We start from the raw sequence: 25645 nt of genomic DNA, 5'->3' as shown, positions 1-25645 counted from the left end.
TTTATTGTATACACAATAAAGCCAAATACACATTTGGCTGGAAACTTCTTGGCCATCCTCTGTACAGTCTTAGCCACGCCCCTAGCGATCTCTATTTGTTTAATGCACTTAAACAACAGCTTCGTGGCAACATTTTTCTGACGATGTAGAGTCTGAAAAGGATGGACGTTGGTGGTTGCCGTTGTTGTTGTCGTAGGGTTTTAGGCGCATCAGCAACTGAGGCCATATTGCATGTGTTCCGCAGTCAACTTGCCGTTTGCTGGACAAACAAAACAAAACAAGAGTTTTCGGGAGGAAAAAACCATGGTACCCTCACCTGAGACCGACTAACTCAGCCACGTTGTGAAAAAGGCACATAAAAATTCCTCGAGTCTACACAATTCTATCTACAGAGTACCATCTTGCACTTCTCAGGTACCTCCTTTCTCCAAACTAGATTTTTTAAATTACTTTTTAATATTTTAATATAAATAAAAGCATTTAACTATTAAGTTAATTAACATTATTGTTTTCAAGTAATACTAACAACGAAATCTTAAAAATTATGCACTGCGCTAAGAGAAGGTGCGTTATTCTACTATATAAGACATCTTTTCTTAACATGGTGCATAAAATCCTTTCAAGATTCATCGACCTTTTTTATATTCCTCACAAAACACACCCAAACTGTTGGGTCTAGAGACAACAGGTGCTTACCTTACGTTTTCGTGGCGACTCATGTAGATCTTCTTGAACTGGCCCGTCACCACAGCTCCCAGATCCTGTCGAATTTCAGCAGCTACGTGATGGGGCAGAACCGACAAAAGGAGACGTTCCTGCAAGAGAATACACCATTGTAGTTCAACTTTGTCACAAGTTAATGAAGCTAAAAACAGGAACTGGCTTTTTACTGCTGAAGAAACTTAACTTTTGATACATTACTCACTAATCTGTAGGTCAGTTGAACCCGAACGACATTTTAAGGGCGGTTTGGATTCAACCTGAACTTAAACGGCCAGATTCTACTGTTCGTCAGTGATACTGCGTGCAGCCTGCTACGGTACCAGATTCGGCCCGCTTCTTGAGAATATTTCTATCGTACGACGTCAGCCTTCTATTCTTAGGGACCAAACCCGCTACACGCTTCCAAAGGAACTTAATTACGTTTTTACAGCTGGCAGCATCGCAGTGTCTGTTTGGAGATTTTTTTGCTGAATGTAGCGTCTGCTAACAATCCTCCTCTCCTTCTCCTTCCTTGTACACCCAGCAGGCCGCCGTGTTCAAAGAGCCGTGATTGGAAAAGGGTGGACCCTTTCGAATTGCAAAAATCCAGCCGTCCTTCACAATGAGACAGATTTGCATTTAAATAACTAACACACGCACACACAAAGAAAGAGAAAAAGTTCTTAACTTCGAATTTACTTTCTTGAAAACTGAAAGATCGTGCAGCGGGATAACCGAGTTACTGAGCTGAAGGGAATTTAATAGAGTTCGAGTGGATGACAAAAGGCGGAGATGTCGATGGAAGTGGGAGGAACGAGATTAAGCAGAATCCCTTCACGCAATGTCCAACCCACGCCGTTTCTGTATCAATTTACGTGTAAACATTTCACAATAACCACCCCGACCTTTTCTGAAGAGCGTCTGTCAAAACACAGGACTACCAGTTATGCGCTTCACACATGAAATCCGACGAATTACTTGCATGACATTGCATCGCTGTTTGGTTGGCATTAAGATGTGATGGAGGCATTACGTGCTAGCTGAAGATCTACATCAGTGAAATGCGCTTTATTCACTCAACAGAGATCGTGTAAGATTACAGAGATAAATTTCGTCCCTCAAATGGTTCCAAGGACGAACAATACTCTTCTCATAATAACGCGATAGAATAAGCTTCACCTCGTTGAAGATTTCCACAAAGAAACGTTTAAAACAGCATTAATCTGGAAACTGAAAACTTCAGTCCCAATAGTCTTCATTCATTCTAAGGAGATTTACAATGAGAAACAAAAAACGCCAAACTGTTGGTGTCAAGGTGTGTTCAATAAACACATTTTCAACACTGAAAAGTTTACGATAAAACAGATTAATCATTATGAGTGGTCTTTTTTTTTTTATTATTTGTTAGGAGCATTAGCAATTAAGGCCATATTGCTCTGGGATATGCGGTGGTCATTCTCTGACCTTTCCGCATCCTCCGTATTTGGTGGTGACGGGCTCGAACCCCGGTCTAATCGAGAAGCGTGTGCTATGCACTGCTGCTCCTTCCCACCTGGCTAAGGAGGCGCCTCGTTATGAGTGGTAGATCAGTGTCACTTACTGTGTTTCTTATCCATAAGGTGAATAACCACGAAACTCCCTCTTTCAATAATTAATCAATCATACAGTGTTCGTACTTTGTACAAGAATCATAAACCGGTAATCCTAGTGGTTAACAACTGTCATTTATAATATTGTAAGTATAAAACCATTCTAAAATTTCGCCTCTTAAAGAGAGCAATCAGATTAATTAATGATCTTTGTTCCACAGAACATTGCAGGATTCCGTCCATTTCATTGATCTGTTCACGATTGCCGGATCTCTCGCGAGGAGCAGCTGTTGCTTCGCAAGCCACCGTAATCCTTAGAGTTTAGTGCAATATTTAGTTTCTCAACTTGTTTACTTGAAGGACAGTTTATAGTCGAAAAGGAGTCCAAGGCCTGCATGAGTTTGCAAATTAGTGTATTTGGTTTTAAATGAGTTCCATGCACAAATTCTTCTGCAAAATACTTCCAGGTAATTCATCTAGGTCTTCGACATTTAACTTTCTGTTAATCATCACCTGAGAGTTCTAGCGCCTATGCAGGGTGTTTTTAGATGGTCTTGTCAATCTATGACACCGAGAACACGTTCTTATGAGTATAGGGACAAAAAAAGTCCACAGACATAAGTCGGGAAATGCTTTCCTGACATGTCGAAGGCGAATACTACTACCAAAAAGTAAGTACTCAATGACCAAAATTATAGGAATTTCTTGCAAGAGGAACTAACTATCTTGTTGCTAGAAAAAGTCCCATTGGAAACATGCTGTCAAATGTAATTAATGCATGATGGGCTCCACCATATTTTAGTTTTACTGCTTCCTATGTATGAGGTGGTAGATGACTTTCATCAACCGGTGAAATACCACCACTTTGCTTATTGGAGGCTTGAAGTGGTGAAACCCATGTTTAGTCTCTAGAGCAAAGTTTCCGGCATTCCCCTCCCCCCATATTTCTTCTTCAACCCATGCACGGTACTAAGTACTATAGGTTTTGATACCTTTCGTGTTTGGGGTTTTCATAAAAAAAAAAAAAAAAAAAAAAAAAGAGATTCTTTATTTCTGGAATTATAATATTGCATTTCTCAATCTTTATACTGAAATGATTTTGAACAAACTAAACAGAGTCTGTGGTATATAGGTAGAATATCACGTGTTTCAATCAGTTAAAATAGTTTGTTAGTCGCCAAAAAAGATCTTTGTATTCAATGAGAACCAGTACAGGTCCTAGACAGAGGCTAGAGGGGACTATAGCTCCTCCCCACTTATGATCAAATGAATGTGGATTTTTTGGCTGCTGTATGATGATTAAAGCGCGATTCCCCAAAACTCTGCTTTACCCTAACCCTTAAAGGACTGCCTTTGATGCGAACTGTCTCAACGTAGTACTAATTAGGGTTCTACTCTAAATACTCCTTAGTTCAGCAGAACATGGATTCGTATTATGCTTAGTTTGAGAAATAACCAGTCGTGTGTAAACGGGTCAAAAGCGCTGGATAGGTTAACATATACAACATTGCCACCATTTTCTATATAAATTGTTTTTGTTGTTGTTGGTTTTGAAGAGCATCAGTGACTAAGGCCATATCGCCCCATACATACTATTTGTAAATTGCGTGGATTCTTTAGTCAATTTTCTGTTTTGCTGGACGAAAAACTTGAGTTTCCGGGAGAAAAAACCACCTCAGAAAAAACTACCCTCGACTACCTCAGCCACGTTGTGAAAAACACCCATAAAAATTCCTCACATGATCGACAGGACTCGAATCCAGGTCTTTTCCACACTGTGTGTGGGGGGCGATTCTACCAGCTGTGCTACCCACGATGCCCAATATAAATTGATGTCACGATTTACTGTTTTTTTTTTTGTTTGGGTAAAATACAAGATAATCTGAATTGTTTCGATTTTTGCGAAGGCAATTAAAGCCAAGAGGCTACATCCGTCATTGCATGGTAGAGACGGGATTCGAACGTAGGCCTGTTTCCACAAGATCGAAAAAACTGAGGATGAAAGCTTTTTCTCCCACAAATGCTTCGTGGCTTCAGATGCCTCATCCAACACAATTCAACCTCAAAATAAGACCCACTTTCTTAAAATGGCTGTGGAGAGGCGCCAGTATATTGCTATGGCGAGATGATGAAACGCATAACGTATACATTTATTAGCAGTTCGAACCAATCTTCTCAGTTACGATCCCCGCCAGATGACCTTGACCAACAATTTGCTGTAATGAACTTCGGAAGCCGACGAATAATCTCAAGGTCGACAGGCCGAAGGCTACTCGTAACCTCGCAGTTAGCGGCATCCAGTCTGCCGCTTATGATCTTCGAACGCTTCTGTGCTATCCAAGTTTTCTCGTTTTATGTGCATCGCGAGACTGTCAATGATGGAGTTGCTGCTTCGCGCATCGTAACAACGCCTGACTGTTCTTACCACGTTCCGTCTCTCCAGAGAATTATTTCATCGCTCTCCAGTTTTCAGTTCTGTTTATTGCAACTGCAGGAAACACGAGTCGAGAAAAAAAAAATGAAACGTTTTCCATTAAGTCAAAACAGACATTCGAGGGCGCGCTACGTCCGCAAACATTTACTTTGAAATGTTTCTTTTGACTCAACGGAAATGCGTTTCATATTCGTTTGATTGCCTTTTTGAAATAAAATTTGAAACTAACAGAAAAGAAAAAAATGCAACGCTAGAAACGTAAGTTTCTCAGGCTTTCGCAAATCTATCATCGCTGAAGATTTATGAAAAAAGCTTACACGTAAACCGCGACTTGATGGCCGATGTCTGCCACTTCCTCTCATACACACCACATTCTCTCTATATAAGGGCGAGTATGGCATTACTGGTACGGTCTGGCGATCGCCACCGACAACTCATCCAAGTCTCCCTGTTACCTTAGTAAGAATCTCCTAGGTTGATCCTCTCATTGGGCCGGTTGATGATACTCATCAACCGGCCCAATGAGAAACCAATGTTTTTTTTTTTTTTTTTTTTTTATGTGAACGCCAAACACGAGAGGTATTAGAACCTATAGTACTTAGTACCGTGCTTGGGTTGGAGGTTGAGAAGACGAAAGAAGATATTTGTTGACATTGGACTTGAACTTCTGTAGGTTGTAATTTTCAGGAAATACGTATGAAGGAAGGTTGTTCCAGAAAACGGCAGTTGAATGAATAAACGAGGAAGATGAAAAGTTGGTTCTGTGGGTTTGAAGTTGGACAGTAAATGGATGTTGGCTGGTGGCGGCACGTGTTCGGACTGTTTTTAAAGAGAGAACGGGAATTATAGAAGTCAATTCAGAAGAACAGTGCCCATGGAAGTATCTGTAGAAGAGGCATGCAGAAGAAACAGTACGTCTATGAGAAAGCGAGTGGAGAGACTCTGTTAGAGATGAATCATTAATTAACCTAACTGCCCTCTTCTAAATGGAATCAAGAAGTCTGAGGGAGGTTTTGGGGGCACCACCCCAGATGTGGGAACAATATTCCATGGTAGGGCAGATTTGCGATTTATACAGAGTGAGCAGCTGTTTGGAAGAAAATAACGCCGAGAGCGAAAGAGAAACAAAATTTAGATGCAGAGGAAGCAATATTTGTAATGTGCTTGTGCCAAGAGAGATTAGAGGTCAGGGTAATCCCCAAAAGAGATATATCATTTTGCCTAGAAATTGGAGTGTCACTAAAGATAAGCATAGGAGCAGAAGAATCCTTTTTGCGAGATATAAGACAAGACTGAGTTTTAGAAGGGTTGAAATCAACTAAGTTGTCTTTGCCCCACTGGAAAATTACCTGAAGATCGGCATTTAAGGAATTGGTAGCAGATTTTCGAGAAGTTGAAGCTGATTGAGCAGGACAAGGTTTCTCGAAATGGAAAGTGGAATGCAATGTGCTATCATCAGCAAAACTATGGATAGGATTTCCAGTCAATGGAAGAAGGTCATTACTATACAACAGGAAAAGAGTAGGAGAAAGAACTGAACCTTGGGCGACACCGGCATTAGTGGAGAAGTTAGAAGACAGAGAGCCATCTACCATTACCCTCAGTGAGCGATCAGAGAGAAAACTGGATAACCAATTACTAAAAACAGTTGGCAAACCAAAAGAATGGAAACTTGTTTAGAAGACCTTTATGCCAAACACGATCGAAAACCTTTGAGATGTCAAGAGCAACTACTTGTGTTTCACCGAACCTTTCCATTGAATTAGTCCATAAATGGGTAACATAAGCCGGAATATCATCAGTGGATCGACACTGACGGAATCCATACTGGCGATCGTTGATCAGAACGAAGGTTTCTAGGTAGTTTAAGAGTTGCCGGTTAGTTGATTTCTCCATTACTTTAGAAAAAGTAGAAGTAATTGCAATGGAACGATAATTGGATGTGAGGGTTTGTCACCATTTTTAGGAACTGGCTGGATATGAGAAAATTTCCAAGCAGATGGAAAAACACCTTTGGAATAAGAAAGCGAAAAAAGGCGGCAAAGAATAGGAGTAAGTTCAGGAGCACAGGGTTTGAGAACAAGTGGAGAAATACCATCGGGACCTGGAGCTTTCTTAGCATCAAGATTCGTCAAAATCCTTTTGACATCCTTTTGACGGAAGACCACAGTAGGCATTGAATGGAGCGTGTTGGGAATGGTGGGAGGTGTTTTACCAAGATCATAAATACATATGTTGGAAAAAAAATGGGATGCTAGCAGGTCAGCTTTATCCTTGGCTGAAGTGATAACAGAACCATCTGGTTTGGACAGAAGTGGGAGCAGAAATGGGCAAAAGTTGCGGCCAATAGCTTTGGCAAGAGACCAGTATGCTCTGCTACCATTAGGGCAAGAAGCAAGTTTTCTACTCTTACCATGTTCAAACTCTAGTTTGGACTGATTAATAACAGCTTTACAATTGTTGCGAGCTTTGGTGTAGGCAGAAAATGATACTGAAGAATTAGAAACAAGCCAATTACGATATGCAACATTCTTCTCTTGAACAGCCTTAGCACATTTATTGGAAAACCAAGGTTTAGATAAAGGACGAGATTTTAAAATGGAGTGTGGGATAAAAGATTCAATTCCTGCAAGAATACTTTCACTGACACGATCTGTGCAAACGTTGACATCAGAAGTTTTGAACCAGTAATCCGACCAAGGAAAAGAAGAAAAGAAGTCTCGCAGGTCATCCCATTTTGCATTCTTGTAATGCCAAACAACACGAGGTTGGGAACAGCCATGAGATAAAGGTTCCATTGGAGAAGAGACAATCACCAAGTTGTGATCTGAAGTGCCTAAAGGACCTCTCACTTCGACCGTGTACTTAGAAGGGTTGTTTGTGAGAAAAAGATCAAGCATATTGGCTGTATGATTAGGATTGTCCGGTATTCTTGTAGGTAAATGAACAATTTGTGCTAGGTCATTAGTAATTGCAAAAGCCTCAGCATCTCGACCTGCTGGGTCGGTGTGACTAGAAACCGGAAGCCAGCTGGAGTTGTGAACATTAAAATCACCAAGGAAAATTACCTCACTGTTAGGAAAGTTGAACTGAAGAAAGACAACTTGCAAAGAAAGGAAGTCAAAGAGCTCCAAGTGGTTAGTGGAGTTGGCAGAACGGTAGAGACAACAGATGAATTTGACACAATGAGGTAGAGAGATTTTAAGCCAGAGAAGATCAAAGAGAGGAGATTCCAAATTGCCAAGTCTCTGACAGGGAATATCAGAACGGACATATGCATAAGTACCACCTTTGAGGCGAAAGGAATCATACAGCGAATAATTTGGGCATCTGAGATGAGCAGTAGTAGAATCAACCGATAACTGAGATTCTGTCAGAAAAATTACATGGGGTTTGGCAGACTGCAAGTAGAAATGGACATCGTTGAGATTAGAATTGAGACCACGTATATTTGTGAAAAGAATTTGGAATCAGCAAAGACCGAGCAACCCTGCCCCATCTCCTCCATCATGCAGTATGACAGATGTCTTTTGAAGTTATGATAGGCATCATGGCAAGACCCAGCCTTCCTTACATTTCGAGGACACAGCTCTATAACGGTGTTCACAGGCCGGCCGCTAAATAGTCTCTAAACCTAATGGAAATTCTCTAGGAGGCTCCCGCATCAGCCAGGGTATGATCTCGCTACCACTATGCCAGATAGTGAATGGAGGGGGTAAAAGTATTATATATGCGAGGGGTATTGTGGAGGCCATGTAAAATCAAGGAGCTGGGTATATTCTTGCTGTGTGTATGCGGTACTTGGCCCTCATGGGTAACATAGTTGGTAGAATTTCCGTTCTCTTCACATCGGGTGGAAAAGACTTGAGTTCGAGTCCCGTCGATGACGTCCGAAAGAGTCTTTTTCACAATGTGGCTGAGTTCGATGGTCTCTGGCGAAGATAGCATGGTTTTTCTCCGGAAAGTCGGGATTTTCATCCAGAAAACTGACCACAGAATACACGCAGTTCACAGACAATATACACAGAGCAATATGGCCTTAGTTGCTGATGCTCCTAAAATCCTACTGCAACAACAACAATGTATATATGCCATATCCAAAAATTTCATTACTTCACACACTAATGAAATTTATTTGCTACTGAATACATCATAAAGAATCAAGCAAAAAGAACAAATTTACTTGCGTAAAGATCTAAACGTCCAAACACTTCGTTCATTTCACAAATATACGCGGTCTGAGTTGCAATCTCTATGATGTACATGTCCACTTACAGTCTGCAAGCTCCACTTGCTTTTTCTGACAGAATTCCATTTATTGTTTAATTTAATCACTGTTCATCTCAGTTGTCGTAATTATTCACTGTATGATTCCTTCAGCTTCAAATGTGATACTTCATACGTTCACTCTGATAGACCCTGAAGATGTAGTAATTTGGAATCTTCTGTTTCGATTTTTCTGGCTTAAAATCTCTCTATTCCATTGTGCAAAATTAATCTGTCCCCTCTGTCGATTTCGCAACTTCACTAATCACTTGGGACTCTTTGACTTCCTCTCTATCAAGCTCGATTTTCTCCAGTCCAACCTTCCTAACAATGAGATTACATATTTTCCTTGTAGTTTTTAATGTTCACCACTCCAGCTAGCTTTAGTTTTCTAACCGTAGAGACTCAGCTGGTCGAGATGCTGGAACCCTTTGACTTCTACGCTTTTACAATAGTCTGCGCGGTAGCACAGTCGTATCGTCACCGTCCTCCCCACTGCGGGTGGAAAATGCCCAGGTTCGAATCCCGTCGATGACTCGAGGAACTTTAATGGGCTTTTAAATAGCAAGGTTCCCCTCCAAACAGGAAAATCGATCAGAGAACACACGCAATTCACAGACAAAATAAATGTATGGGTAGATGTAGTCATTTACGGGTGATCATAATTTAGTTTTTTTTATTCATGTAGGGATGCAAGCCTTTATTTTACTCTTCTTGTTATAATCTCCCTTCATCTAAACCTTGGTTTTTCAATAAATGTCGCATATAGCAATTGGCTTACATCCAAATCTCCAGCTACATTTTCTGCCTACATCAAAGCTCACAACAATTGTAAAGTAGTTATTAATCAGTCCAAGCTAGATTTGGAAGAGGCTAAGAGTAGAACACTTGCTTCTAGTCCAAACTGTTAGTCGAGAATTCTGGCCTCTTGCCAAAGAAGCTATGGGCTGCAACTTTCGCTGATCTGTACTCCCACCTCTGTTAAAATCTGGTAGCTATATTTCCACCACAGCTGAAGATGAAGCTAACTTACTAGCATCCTACTTATTCTTCTAGGTTTAATAATAACCTAAATAACCTCCTACCATTCCCAGGACATTCACTTAATGCCCAGTACATTCACTTCGTGTTCCGTCAAAAGAATGTCAGAAGAATTTTGAACACTCTTGATACCAAGAAAGCTTCAGATCCTCATGGTATTTCTCCACTTGTCCTCAACACCAGTGCTCCTAAAATTACTTCTCTTCTGTGTCGTAATTTTTACACTTTCTTTTACCACTGACGTTTTCCCCTCTACTCGGAAATTTTCTCATATGCAGCCAGTTCCTAAAAAGGGTAACATATCATCCCATTGCACTTAATTCTACTATTCCAAAGTAATGGAGAAATATTTATTAATAGTTTGGTATTTATAATTAGAATATTTATATAATATTTAATTCGAATTTTTATTATAATTATAATTAGAATTAGAATTTATAATTAGAATATTTATTAGAATTAAAATTTCTAATTAGAATTTTTATTAGAATTATAATTATAATTAGAATTTTTATTAGAATTATAATTATAATTTATAATTAATTTATAATTAGAATTTTTATTAGAATTATAATTAGAATTAGAATTTATAATTAGAATATTTATTAAAATATTTATAATTAGTTTGGTAGGACAAATAAAGATAAATCCATTAACTGCCAATTCCTAAACTATCTAGGAATCTTCCATCTGATCAATGATCGCCAAAATGTATTCCGTCAATCAACTTTTCAATTTGGATTTGTCTATGGACAATCAATCAATTTGTCCACAGATGGGTAAATCCAATGAAAAAGTTTGGTTTAACTCAAGCAGATACTCTTCTAAATAAGCTTCCATCTTATGAGTACTGACTATTTTTTGTAATTGGGTATCCAGTTTTCCCTCTGATAAACGTGTAGACGGTTCTCTGTCTTCTAATTTCTCCAATAATTTTGACGTTCCTCAATTCAATTCTTTGTTCCACTCTTTTCCACTTGTATGTTAATGACCTTCTTCCATTGACTGGAAAAGCTATCTTTAGTTTTGCTGATGATAGCACGTTGCATTTGACCTTTCGGTTTGAGAAACCTTTCCCTGCACAAATAACTTCAAATTTTCAAATATACTTCACCAATTACTTAAATGCTGATCTCCACGTAATTATCCAGTGGAGCAAAGTTAGTTAATTTCAATGATTTTAAAACTCAGTCCTGTCTTAATCTCTCAAAAAGGATTCTTCTGCTTCTATGCTTATCTTCAATGACATTCAGATTTCTAGACAAGATCACATATAAATATCATCTCTGTTAGGGATTACCCTAACTTCTAATCTCTCTTGGCATAAACACATTACAAATATTTCTTCCTCCGCAATATTTTGATTTTTTTTTTCTTCTAAATAGCTACTCTCTCTGTACACATCTCAAATTCGCCCTATCATGAAATATATTGTTTACACATCTGAGATGGTTCCAACATAAACTCTTCTAGACTCCGTTTAAAAGAGGACATTAGGTTAATTAATGACCCATCTCTTAGAAAGTCTCTCCACTCTGTGTTATAGACGTTCCGTTTCTGCTGCATGCCTTTTCTATAAATACTTCCATTAGAACTGTTCTGAATTGCCATTTGTAATTTCCTCTCTCCCTTCCAAAGCAGTCCGGAAATATTCATTTAATGTTCAGCTGAAAACTCAGAGGATCAACTTTTCTTCTTCCTCATTTATTCATTCAACTTCTTTTGTCTGGATAAATCTCTCTTCGCACTTACACTCCCCCCTAAAAGTTTGGAATCGCAGCTTCTTATTGACAATAGTTTTCTTTAACTTTTTTTTATAAATAAAAATAATTTTTATTTATAAAAATTTTAATATAAAAAACAATAAAAAACGGTTTAATATAAAAAAACAACACACTATAAAGTATTTTAAGATTTTTTTATTGAAAGTATCGAAAAATGTACAGCAAAAAATATCGAATGATTAATAATAATAACTACACTGATTTTTCATCAAAATATCCTCCACGAGATTTTATCGCTGCCATACACATAGCAAAGTTTGTGACTGTGGATGCAACGTGGGTCTATCACTTTCATCCAAAGACAAAGGAGCAGTCCAAACAGTGGAAACATGGCTCTTCTCCCCCTCCAAAGAAAGCCAATTCAATTGCTTCCGCTGGCATCACTTTTTTTGGGTGCTAATGGAGTGTTGTTGGCAAATTACCTTCAAAAAATGTCTGACACTTATAGGGGTGTATTTTGTAGATCTTGAAGCACTTGCACGAAAACACGAAAGATAAATGCCGGAAAAGCTCAGCAAAGGAACCTTGTTCAACCAGGATAGCGCGCCTGCTCACAAGTCTATCATTGTCATAGTTGCACTGCATCAGTGCGGTTGTTTGAAATCTTGATCCATCCCCTATACACACAGAACTAGCACCATCGGACTTTCTAATTTGTTAAAATACCTGGCTGGCATCCATTTTCCCACCGAATACACTGACATCCATTTTCCCATCTACTGCAGCAAGAAAGAGAACTTTCTTCGCAGCTGGAATCAATGCATTGCCACATAGGTGGCGAAAGTTATTGACTCCAAAGGGGACCAACGTTGAAAAGTAAAGTTACCCGGCTCCTCAGTTTACGAGGGACGTTTACAAGGAACTTTGTAAACGTCCCTCCTGAAATAGAGTGGGCCAGTAAATCAGAATGTCTTATAATGGGGGATTTTAACTTCCCAGATATTGACTGGAACTTGTGGGTTGGTCACTCACACACTAGTCAGACTTTTGTGGAGTTATTGGATGATTGTTTTCTGCAGCAGCATGTTCGAGAGGCAACCAGAGAAAGTAACACTCTTGATCTGGTTATCAGCAGTGATCATTCGTGTATTAAGAATTTGCAGATAAAGGAACCACTAGGTGGCAGTGATCACAGTGTGCTGAAGTGGGATTTACTCAAAGAGGTAACTACCGTCAGGGGTAAAGGAAAGGGTTTTTGCTTCCGTAAAGGCGAATACAGTGGTCTCAGACAGTTTTTAAATTCTGTACAGTGGGATCAACTGACGATGTTACAAACAGTAAATTCTAAGTGGGAAGCATTCAAAGAATTAATCGTGGAAGCTACTAGACTTTATATACCGATTAAGACATATCGTTCAAGGTTTAGGCCTAAATGGTTATCAAATGAACTAATGAGACTCGTGACAGAGAAGAAAAATGCATGGGATGCATATAAATTATCAGGTGACGCAGAAGCCTGTGGCAGATATAAGCTAGTCTGTAATCAGGTCACAAAGGAGGTTCGGCAGGCGAAGGCGGATTACGAGAAATCTTTGGCAAAAGATGCTAAGAAAAACAGTAAGGATTTCTTTACTTATATAAACTCTAAAAGGAAGGGGATGAATATGATTGGACCACTTGACATCGATGGTTCGACTGTTGATGATCCTGCTCAGATAGCAAACAAACTGAATGAGTATTTTGCATCTACATTCACACGTGAGGAATTATTACAATTTGAAAATGGAAGAAGGTTATCAAATTGTAGCAGTGTGCTTAATGATTTTGTAATAACTGAGAGCAAAGTGGAGGAGAAATTGTTGAAGTTAAACATAAGAAAGGCACCTGGGGTGGATGGGATCTATCCAGTTATTTTAAAGGAGGCGGCAAAGCAACTAAGCAAACCCTTAGCCATAATTATGAGAGCATCCTTGGACTCAGGGGAGGTTCCCACGGACTGGAGATGTGCAAATGTGTCCCCAATTCACAAAGGTGGATCGAAGGGTGACACGAGTAATTACAGACCAGTTAGTTTAACTTCTGTTCCCGGTAAAATAATGGAGTCGCTGGTTAAAGATGCATTGCAGGATCATCTAGACAAGACTGCAGCGATAACTCAAACACAGCATGGGTTTGTTAAGGGAAAGTCTTGTCTGACAAATTTGATTGGTTATTATGATGTGGTCACAAAGGAACTGGATGCAAAAAATAATTTTGATATCATATACTTGGATTTCAGGAAAGCTTTTGACACTGTTGCGCATGGAAGACTACTGTACAAATTGGAGCAGAATGGTATTAAGGGTAAGTTGCTACAATGGATAAAAGGATGGTTAAGTGGGAGAAGACAGAGGGTGGTAATCAATGGGTGCTGCTCTTCGTGGACTAATGTTATTAGTGGAGTCCCACAGGGTTCGGTGTTGGGTCCACTGTTGTTTTGTGTATTTATCAATGATATTGATGAAGGTATATCAGGCTTAATGTCGAAGTTTGCAGATGACACAAAGGTTGGCAGGGTTGTTAATGACAGTAATGGCAGTGTGCTACTGCAACAGGATCTAGATAATTTGGGCAGATGGGCTAAGAAGTGGCAACTGAAGTTCAACCTTGACAAATGCAAAGTACTGCATATGGGTAGAAATAACCCCAGAGAAACGTACCAACTGTGTGGTACTACACTTAAGGTGGTAGAAAATGAAAAAGACCTGGGAGTAATTGTGCAGACAGATATGAAGTTTTCTGAGCAGTGCAGACAGGCTGCTAGGGCGGGTCATGGGGTTTTGTCAATGATATATAGGAATTTTGCTAGCAGGGAAAAGGAGGTGATTGTCCCTCTGTATAAGGCAATGGTCAGGCCAAGCCTTGAGTACTGCGTACAGGTCTGGAGGCCTCATTTTAGGAAGGATGTAGATTTGCTTGAGCGTGTACAGAGAAGAGCAACACGATTGGTGAGGGGAATGAAGGGATTCTCTTACCAAGAGAGGCTTAAGTTCTGCAAATTGCAGTGGCTGGAGACTAGGCACCTGCGCGGTGATCTGATTGAGGTCTATAAGGCCTTGAATGGGTTGAGCACGCTGAATTCTGATGGGATCCTTCCACTTGTTCAGATTACCAACCTACGGGGACATAAGTTCAAATTAAGAAAGGACAGATGTAGAATAGATGTGCGGAAATTTGCCTTTAGCCAGCGGGTGGTTAATTGCTGGAACAAACTTCCATCTGTCGTTGTAGAAGTTGATAGGTTAAATAAATTTAAGGAGGAACTGGACAGGCATTTGGAGGGAATGGTGTGATTTTTTTTTTTTTTTTTTTTTTGGCTGATGCTGCATAAGCTCCTACACTTGCTTTCTTGCATCATGTGCCACTACTACTACTACTACTACTACTACGTCCCTCGTACTATGTCGTAATATTTGATTATTTAGTTTTTATTATCGATATTCGAGTGTTGGGTGATCATCTTGCCATGCCTTGTGTGCCCTATGTATACAAGAAAGAGTTCTTCTTCTAATAAACCGTACACGGTAATATAACGCTGAAAATAGCGAAATGCTTTTAGAAACCAGTGGAATCTGCATATCAAGCAGCGTTGTGTCACCGTGACTAACTGTTAAAATGAACACATAACGTACCATCCACTCAAGCGAATGTACCCACATTTACAAGCGCAGTTGCACATAATCCCCCGTTCGTTGAACAACGTCGAGTTAATAACGTTAGAACTATTAGCGAGCATTGCTGGATTACCTCCCCTCACACTACTGAAACGTTATCCAAACACACAAAATAAATCTAATTTAATCTCATTAATTGAAGACAACTAGTATTTAAATTACGCAAGAGCTGATTACGCAAACGTTAATTAGCAACATTCCACCCTGTACGTGTTAGTCAGATATTACCGAAAGCTATCAAAGCGACGCCTGGCTTCAAAATTTTGTGGGGACGATCACAAAGCTTAAATTGTTTCAAAAACAGCGAATAGGAGCCAATTTAATTAAAGCAGATTTAAATTCAATTCATAATTTGTCTACTTGAAAGAAATTTCCCATCATTCCGAGAAATTGCTTTCTTTTGTAACAGTTCTTTAAAAACCGAAAAATATTCAGAATTTTATTCCATTTTTAACAAACCTATTCAGAAGAAACCTGTTTTTTTTTATAAACGATTTTTGCTGGTTTTAAGTGAATATTTTATTAATGAAGAACAGAAAAGTTTTTATAAGCTGACATCTGTTGTCTAGTGTTCCCTGTATTTTCTCTTCTGTCTGCAACAAGTTTCCCAAGATAAATTAAATTGTCTGCTTTGTTGTTTACATTTTTATTTTAGGGCTATGTTCGGTCGTATGCAGATTAATTTCTACACTTTTTCAATCTGAAAGTAATTTGATACTCAGAAAGAGAAGGAAAAAAAGTCCACTTAAGCATATTTATTTTTTCGTTTGCTGTAGGAAGATGAATAAAACAGTATTCCTCCATTTGCTTTAACCTGCTTTTTAAGAAACCTTACAGGAATAATTTCTTACTAAACAAGCACTAGATGGTTGGTACTAAGTAAGAAATGTGTCATAAAAACTACAGTACTTGTAAATCCAGGTGGCTGTTCTTGTTGTCGTTATTGGATTTTAGGAGCATTAGCGACCAAGGCCATATTGTTCCTTATGCAATGTCTGTAAATTGCGTGTGTTCTGTGGTTGATTTTCTGTTTGCTGTACGGAAAATTAGAGTTTCCGGGAGAAAAAAACATGCTACATTCGCCTGAGACCGACTAACTCAACCACGTTGTGAAAAATACCCATAAAAATTCCTCCCATCATCGACTGGATTCCAATTCAGGTCTTTTCCGCCCGATGTGGGGGAGGACGGCGATCATGCCAACTGTGCTACCCACGAGGACGAGTGGTGCGACGTATGCAGTCTGTATGTAACATTTCGAAGATCGATGGTTGGTGATGTGATCTGCAAATAGAAATAAAACTGTCAAAAAAAAAAACCGGAAAAACTACGAAGCCGATGGAATCTGAACGCAAAACCTTGCAAAGAATCGTCCGCTCGGAACACAGGTATGTGTTGTCGCAGCACTCAATGAGACGATTGGAACATATACATGTGCTGCCATTTTATTAGGTACACCTACCTAGTACCGTGTTGAGCCTCCTTTAGCCTTCAAAACAGTCTGAATTCGTCTAGGCATGGATTGCACAAGATGCTGAAAACGTTGTGCAGGAATGTAGTACCATGCAGACATGAGTGTGTCACGCAGTTCCTTGAGATTCGACGGAGGTGTAGGCCTGCAGCGAACAGCCCTTTCCAGCCCATCCCAAAGATGTTCAATAGGATTGAGATCCGAGGAACTGATCTGACCACTGCAAAGAAAAGCATTGTCATGTTCCTGGAACCATTCCATAGTGATTCGGGTTTTTTGCACCGGCGCATTATCCGGCTGGAAGTAACCATCTGACTGATGATAAACTGTCAACATGAACGGATGCACTTGGTCAGCAACGATGTTTAAGTACGATGTGGCATTAAAATGTGAATCTATGGGTATCAATGGACCCAACGTGTGCCAAGAAAACATTCCCCACACTATAACACTGCCCCCACCACCTTGAACAGTAGTCTTCAGACATGACGGCTCAATGGATTCATGTGGTTTTCGCCAAATTCTGAGCCTTCCATCAACATGATGCACCAGGAACTTCTACTCGTCAGACCAAGCAACTGTTTTCCAATTCTCGATAGTCCAGTACTGGTGTTGATGTGTCCGCAGAAGGCGTGCTCTCTTGTTCTTCACTGATAACAAAGGTACGCAATGTGGCCGTCGGCTGTTGTAGCCCATTCGCGACAAAGTGCGACTAGTAGTCCGTTGCGATATTTTATTCTGCGCACCAAGGTTGTATTCTGACGTGATGTGCGACATTGTGACCGGTCTGTTTGCTTGCACAATTCTAGCTATCCTCCTCTCACCTCTCTCATTAACAAGCGATTTTCTTCCACAGGAGTTCCATTCAGAGAATGTTTTCTGTTCGTTGCACCATTCTCGATACACCCTTGAAACTGTGGTGCGTGAAAAGTTCAGGAGAACTGCCGTTTCGGAGATGCTTGGTCCAGCACGTTTTGCACCTACTACCATGCCACGTTGGAAGTCCGTTAGATCACTCTTTTTCCCCATTCTTGCTACGGTTTGTACGATTAACTGATACTAGAAAGATTGTTCTGCTGAATTTATATCCACAACTGTGGTCATGTGATTTGCAGCGTTGTGGGACAAACCATTTGTGTGCACACCAGGGATGTACCTAATAAAGTGGCAGCACAGTGTATGTATGTCAGCACCAGTAGTGCCCAGGACGCTGCATGATATGAACTATTACGGTCGACCAGCCGTCCACAATCCACTAATCTTCCCAAATAATGCCAGACGCCGTTAGCTTAGTGTGATTGGTTTGGTTTGGTTTGTATTGAGGTTTAATGGCACATGGACTACGCGGGTCATAATGCGCCTGCTTAGTGTGAGACCGGCCATTCATAGACTGTAGGCTAATGCAAAGCTATGTTCTGGAGTGAGAAGTCATGGCACATGGTCTGCCAGTCTGACAGTCGAGCCTGGTGTGGCGGATGCCCAGGGCTACATGCCGGCTGTATCGTCTCAACAGCCAAGTTTATCAGAAGCAGCATTATGGTCTGGGGCTATTTTTCATATTATGGTCTGGAACATTGATTATTTTGGGCAAAAACATGAATGCTGAAGTTTAGCTAGACATCCTGAACAATAATCCGCTACCTACGTTGTGACAACACATCCAGGAAGGCGACTCCATGCTCGCATTGTGACGGAATGGTTTAGGGTATGAGTATCGAAAAATTGGACTGGACTGGCCAGCCCAGAACCCTGGGCTGGGATGATTTGGGATGAATTGAATCGTCGGGTATCCTTGTGAAGAGAGACTGTCCTAAAACCAGAACTGAACTGGTCACTGCTTCAAAGGCCGAATGGAAAATGTCAAAGACATTTACAAAAAACCGGTGTTCCACAAAAGTTAAAGGCTGTCAAAAAGGCTTGAAGGTTTCAGCAGACGTTATGCGTTATTTTTTCGATACACGTTATTTCCTGTAAATAGAGGTTGTGTATGTTAACTTCTCTTTATAGAGGTTAATAGTAGATATGGAAGTTTCAGGATATTAATGGTAAGGCAGTATACATGAAATCCAATCTTCTGGTTTTCCATAGATTTCATTTTTATATCCTCTGGTTCGTGTCTCATTCAAAAGGTGGAACAGACCTTCCTCGCTCATTCTACACGATCTCTTCAGTGTCTTATACACCTCTACTTGCTGCCCCTTCCGGACGTCTGGTTGTTAATCTTTCCATTCCCCATCTTCCAAGCAGTTCTTCATACGTGCATTATTTTACACTCTCCACCAATCCGGCCATCCTTCTTTGAACCCTCTCTAGAAGTTCTCTGATTTTTTAAGAGCGGTCTGCAGACCACAAAACGATGTTCCAAGTAAGGGCTAACGAGGAATTTGTAAATGGAACAATGATTTCCTTCTCCTAACTAGCTTCTTCCTACTTGTCAAATAATACTGAAAAAATTCTAAAAATTTCATAAAGGTGTCCAGTTGGTTGGTTGGTTTTATTGTTCATCAGGAATTCGTGTGCCGTTCTGGTTCATCACACGCATCGATAATATCATGTACATACTTGAATTTTAAAAATAAGATGTTTAATTAACGAGCTTCCCGTTTTGTAAAATTTTTCATTTCGAAATCTGAAGTAAAGGCATCGCATTTCACTTTACGAGTCGGAATATTTGACTGCTTCCATTAATGATGTTTGTGTGCAGAAACTTATAAGAAGTAAAAGGACTCCTACACCTGTTTACAGCTGAACTGTTGACGTTAAGGTACCTTAATAATGAATTTCACTGAGTTTTTCAACCTTTGTCGTAAGGGAAAACTGACTTAAATACAGTACAATGTCACTTCGATGTTAATAAATTTTGAAATATCTAAATTAACGAACATTGTAGTAACGGTAATTGAATTCGAGTCTCTTGTTCCTTTGATTTCAATTTATAAGCGTTCATATAAATAGAATGCTTTCACTTCCAATTACCACAACGCTCGGCTAGAGAATGAAAAGAGATTCGAGTTTAAATTTATGGCATTGACGTCAAACAAATTTGTACACTTATAGAAGTGTAGTAAACAAAAATATCGATCTCTCTTATTAGCGCGCGGGTGCATAAGTACACGTGCCTTGAGTGACCGGGGGTTCAAGCCCGTGACTGCTGAATACGGTGCTGTTTCTTGTATTCTGTCTATCCTGTGAACTCCTCTGACCATTTGGTTGTCCCGGAGTATAAACAGAAAAATAATAATAATAATAACTATTCGCGTCACGAAATTTTGTTTGGCAGCAAAACCGACTACCGAAATAGAATGATTTACGCCATTCTTTTGGTGAAAACGGAACTGCAATACAAACACTGAGCGCGTTATCGGAAAGCGTTTCTGGCAGCTGAACTCCAAAAAAATGGTCCATTAACAAAGGGTGTTTGGTTCAAAAGGTAAAAGCACTTCGAATGATGACACTCCATCGATGTATTCGCTCATAAATGCGTAGAAAACTCGGGGGAGAATAGGGTAAACAGCTGTGCGGAAAGAATTGCACTACGAGTTGACGAAGTGACTTCTGAGCCGATAAGTAGAACATGGAGGTTAGATTCTAAGGAGGGGATACGTCGCTGGTCGATTGGTTGGTTGTTGTAGGGCTATTAGGCCCACAACAATTTAGGCCATATTGCTCCCTATATAATACGTCTGTAAGTTGAGTATGTTCTTTGGTCGATTTACTGTTTGCTGGAAGAAAAACCAGAGTTTATGGGATGAAAAATCATTCTACCCTCGCTTGAGATTTCCAAGCTTTTTGAAGCTATGTAATAATTCTTTGTATCTGCACCCTCAGGCACGTTGTTTGCTGTTTTGTAGCTGTTAATAACAATAATAATAATCTTGAGACCACACACTTCGATTCAAAGTTGAAGCCCAATAGTGCAAAGCTGTGGGATTACTTAATTAAACAGCAGTTTAATTATCCATTGACGCTGACGCTGAGTCCAAAACGTTTCTAATTTTTTGGCCAGTGAGTGTACAGTGTATTTATCAAATTATATCTAGAATTAATACTATACTTCAGTATAGCGAGATAGAATCTTGTCAGTGAATTAGTGGCTACGTAACAAATGATCTGGGTCCCATTTTTTGCTACTGCATTTGGTAATCGGATCTTCACAGCAGGAGAGACAATTAATTTCGTTTATTTTTTTGTTTATTTTGATAAGACAGGTTCACCTGCCCATTAATGAGACGCTAATTACTTCACTAATCTCAAGTTACGACGATGTTGCGACCAGGTAATACTGCGGAACTGTATACGACGTATGCTCAAGGTTTCTCTGTCGGCCTTTCTTTGTGGTATTACGCATTTGCAGTCCTCCCATTTAGGCATCACAAAGGAACGCTGACATCCAATCTTATCGCTAAGTACGTAAACAGTGTCGAGTCATTCCGCTTCGCCGTACATCAAAGCAAAACACGAAACCCCGCACCGAGTGAGCCGATAAGGTGATCTGAAGTAATGCTTCCAGCAAGGTTCCGTACGTGCGCTTGTATATGACAAAGTTTGCGAGCAGCAATAGAAGCCACCGACATTTATCTTTCAGACGCAATACTCACCCCTCAGGTGTTATCTGCGTACGTTAAAAAATATTTAGAATCGTAAATTTAATGAAGGAGAAGTGTGATTTCGAGATGGTGAGAAGCAAACGTCGATGTTTTCTGTCACACAATTTCTCTTCAGTTCAATTATTCTTTGCTTTCCATTTTATAAGCATAATTGCAGACCACCCCACTAGCACGACTGTTATGAAGACGAGGAGACTCCTGGGAATGGGGATATAGCCACTAAACAATTAAGTAAATATTAAGTAAAATCCCTTGTCAAAAAAAAAGTAACCTCGGCCCGAGACCGACTAACTTGGCCACGAGTGACAAAAGCCAATAAAACTTTCCCCAGTTTGCAGGTTCGAGTGCCTGAGGAGTGGACACCAACCACGTCTTTTCCAGAAGGTATGGAGGGATAGTAATCATAACTGCTAGAGTATTCAGGCCCTATATGACTCTATTATCTGTTGTAAGATTACACGTGACAAAGAAGGATGTAATATTTTTAACACTTTAATTCCTTCGGTAAACTTTCTGTTTTTTTTTTTATTTAACGGAAACGAAATTTTTCACGTCGTTTGTGTGTTATTGGAACATCATAGTGAATGGCGAATGTAGGAACAAAGTTTGACAGTTAAGTTCCAGGACTGAGTTTAGAACAGGATTTAAAGAAAACCAGACGTTAAGAATAAAAAAAGCATTTAATATTCTCAAATTACACCATGAAACGAAACTGAACAAAACAAATGCTGGAATTTATTACTAGATGTTTCACAGGACAGATGGAATTCTACACAAAAAGGAGCCATCACCGAAATATTTCTTTTCAATGTACCTACACTACTTCAATTATCTACCAGAAAATATTTTTTACCCTCGCTGTCTACCTTTTGTGTATTAACCTGATATGGTTCGCTTAATGTGAAACTTTACCAATTTAGACTTTCCAATACTATCTCCTGTCGATGCGGGCTACCTGATACAGGCCCTTCAAATTTCTGCTGCTGTTTTTAATCGTAGGAATACCCCTAATTCAAGAAATAAAATTGTAAACACATCATAAATGTAATTGCATCTTGTTGCCTTGTCTCTCGTATTGATGACCTCGTAGACTAATTTTTTTTTTTCTGTTCAGTATTGACGACCTCATACGGCAAGCTGATTTTTAACAGACATTGTGTTTCTCTAGCTCAGCCTTTCTTAAGCATCTCCGCAACTCAACGCATATTGATCCTTCCTCTGCGTAGTGATACAGCCATCGTCAAGTGGCTTCGGACACAACTCCAATTAACGTATTTACATTTTGAACTCGTTCTTGCTTTGCTTGACTTGTTTTTGGATATAACTTTACTGCTGTTGTTTAGTTGAAGATTTTGTGTATGTGTGCTGGTGATGGCTTGCTTTCACGGGATTCTTTTGAATGATTTCAAACTCGCTTTGGACATTCAGTACATGTTTGTAGCTGTGGCCCAATTCTTCGTGGTGTAGACGAGCACTGGGCAGGCTATAGAGATGACTTTCATCCCGGTGGCAAAGTGGCCAGAAACAACTAAACAGCACAGCAAAACACACTACACAAACATAACATTGCATACGTTTCTGGTCTTTTACAGAGTTCTGTATACATAAGATGTACATGTTTACCACGAAATGAACGCGGAAAATTAACCCTGGATATTGGACTGGACTTGGCAAGAACGATTCTCCTACTTGAATACCAGGATGCTCTAATAATCAAAATAAAAATGAAATCATGAAAATAAGAAGGGTGGAAACCTTAGCAGTGCAAATGTACGGGTAGATGTAGTTTCGTCTGATAATCCTTATTTAATCATTTTTCCTGAGGTAGGGTGACCAGTTTCGTCCGGACACGGTTTTCTACATGGGGGCTACAAGAGGAGATGATATTTTTCGTCAAACGTTTTTATCCATACAAGGTAGTATAACCTCTACGTATACGCTAAATACAATATGTAGTTTTTAGAGATTTTCATTTAACGTTCAAACTGCAGATGGAAAAATCGAGCTTAATCAGCAAATGCAAAATAAATAAGATTGATCGATGACAATTAGCAAATATATTTTTAGGGTGAGTGTTAAAAGCAACAACGAAACTTTTTTTTTTTTTTTTAATTAAGGTATTTATTTACAAAAAAAAAATCATAAAAAAATTCAATACAAGTAGTTGCCCCTCACACCCACCAAAGGATGTCACACCCACAATAAATAAAATGAAAAAAAGATAGGGAACCTACAAGCATCTCTTCTTCAGGAAACATCGGCATCTGTGAATCCCAATTAACTTGCTGCCTTAGTGAAATAATTCCTACAATTGTCTGGGCCATGTAACCACGTTTATTTTTGTATAAAGTTACTTTTAATATTTTTATAATCGCTTTGGGTAACTAAACTCGCGAGATCTCTCAAGAAAGAAGGGAGATGTTGGAAATGTTTGTAAACGCATTTGAACTGGCTTCCACCAATTCTCTGCTACAATTTTTAACCCCCACCTCTCATGGTAAAATCACCGTCTCTTCAGCGTGGATTAGATTTTGGAGCACAATAAGTACAAATCTGATGAAACTCCATAATCCAGCTTGCTCAAAAAAACATTCTTTGAAAATCGGCGCCAAATGCGGCTTAACGTTTTCGCATCAGAGGTAAGCCGCCTTTTTTCTCAAAAAAGAAGGCCTTATTCTGTGAATTATTTTAATCAAACGATACACAATTAAACGATACACATAGTATCCCTTATTCACCGTTTTTACCTCACGGAAAACATTCCTGCTATCAGAGACAGAGACCAACATCGTGAAATGAATTTTTTTTCCAATTGTACTTGGACCCCACCACTCGTCCTGTTGATCGAATCGAGACAGGAGGGATAATCATCAAAAATTTTAATCAGCTTTTTTCTTGCTTTCAAATGTCCCATTAGAATTGCACCACTTGTTTCTCTGTAAATGCAAAGTTGTTTTTCTATCATTCGACTATCAGACGCAGTCGTTTTGACCATTTGTAGAATTCGATGAGTTGTTGAAGGTTCATAACTTTCACTGTTTTCTGGATCCGCACACGCGTCTCGAAATCTTGTAAACTAGCGAATGGAATCAATGGATTCATCTTGCCATATGTCAACAGTACAGGTTGGCTAAAGTTTTCGGGGCGCACGTTAGCTATCCTAATAGTGGTTTTAATTTTTCCTGACAAAAGTAAAATTAAAATTTATCTCTGTAACGTAAATTTTAATTTTCTTATTTCTGTCTGGTAGTGCAGCTAATCAGAGAATCCTCATAACAGCAACGTCAGACATTGGTTTTTATTTTGTGTTGCGCTCATTGATACGATGTAGCGGATGCAACTGTCGACCATGTACGAGGAGTATTTATTTGTTTACGGCAAAATCTAATCTCACCGAACTCGGCAAGCCCATCTTCGATGATTCATTTGACCCGAGCAACAGATTTACGGTCGCCAACAGGGTAACAAAGGCTCAGAAACGCGCGGTGAATTACTGCATTAATACTCATTAGCCGCTCTAATACCGAGATAAATTCACGAGCAAGGTGGCGACCGTGCTCCTTTTCATGGGCACTGATGACCGCTTTGTCTGCCGAAATCGTTTCGCTGTACATCTAATGGCACTTCCGTTCATTTGGATTTTACCAATCCGGGATGAAATAAATGGACTCTTAAAGGGGGACAGGGAAGGGGGATTGCATTCATTCCGTTTAGATTCAAAAAAATTGGACGGAGCAGTTTGCATTAGTAGAATTCATTCCATTGCTTCGATGCAAAAGCAGAAATGTGACGCGAATTTGCAACTGCAAATATTATCTGTGGTAAATATTCGTACTTCCTGCGGCTGCGAAGTAATCACGTGATATATTTGAAAATGTCTTTGATGTTACTTCCGCGAAGCACTCATTAGACAACGCCGATGTTTTTTGGACGAAAAACGACATCATCAACTGAGGTCCTCACGAAGGAGGCGTATAAATGGAATAATCGAACTCATGCCATTGATTTTTAACTTACGAGTGGATCCGAGATATCAATTTGGAGCATTTTCTATTTGAAAACAAGCGATGGACGTTATTTTTAAGTAACGTGGCAACA

At 39.6% G+C, this 25645-nt stretch overlaps 1 protein-coding gene across 3 annotated transcripts in view; it reads right to left on the bottom strand.

The window, feature by feature from the left end:
- The window catches only part of LOC150077672 (adenylate cyclase type 3-like), a 376378-nt gene that overhangs the window by 191059 nt on the left and 159674 nt on the right, over positions 1 to 25645 (bottom strand). For all 3 annotated transcript variants that reach the window (XM_090384272.1, XM_090384271.1, XM_090384273.1), the window contains exon 4: positions 697 to 815. In XM_090384272.1, coding sequence (XP_090240398.1) covers positions 697 to 815 — 119 coding nt within the window. The remainder of the gene's footprint in view (positions 1 to 696; positions 816 to 25645) is intronic.

Source organism: Mastigoproctus giganteus, chromosome 11, assembly GCF_048544385.1.
Source record: "Mastigoproctus giganteus isolate SK-2022 chromosome 11, ASM4854438v1, whole genome shotgun sequence".
Taxonomy (NCBI): Eukaryota; Metazoa; Arthropoda; class Arachnida; order Uropygi; family Thelyphonidae; genus Mastigoproctus; species Mastigoproctus giganteus.
This window is presented reverse-complemented; position numbering and strand designations above follow the sequence as displayed.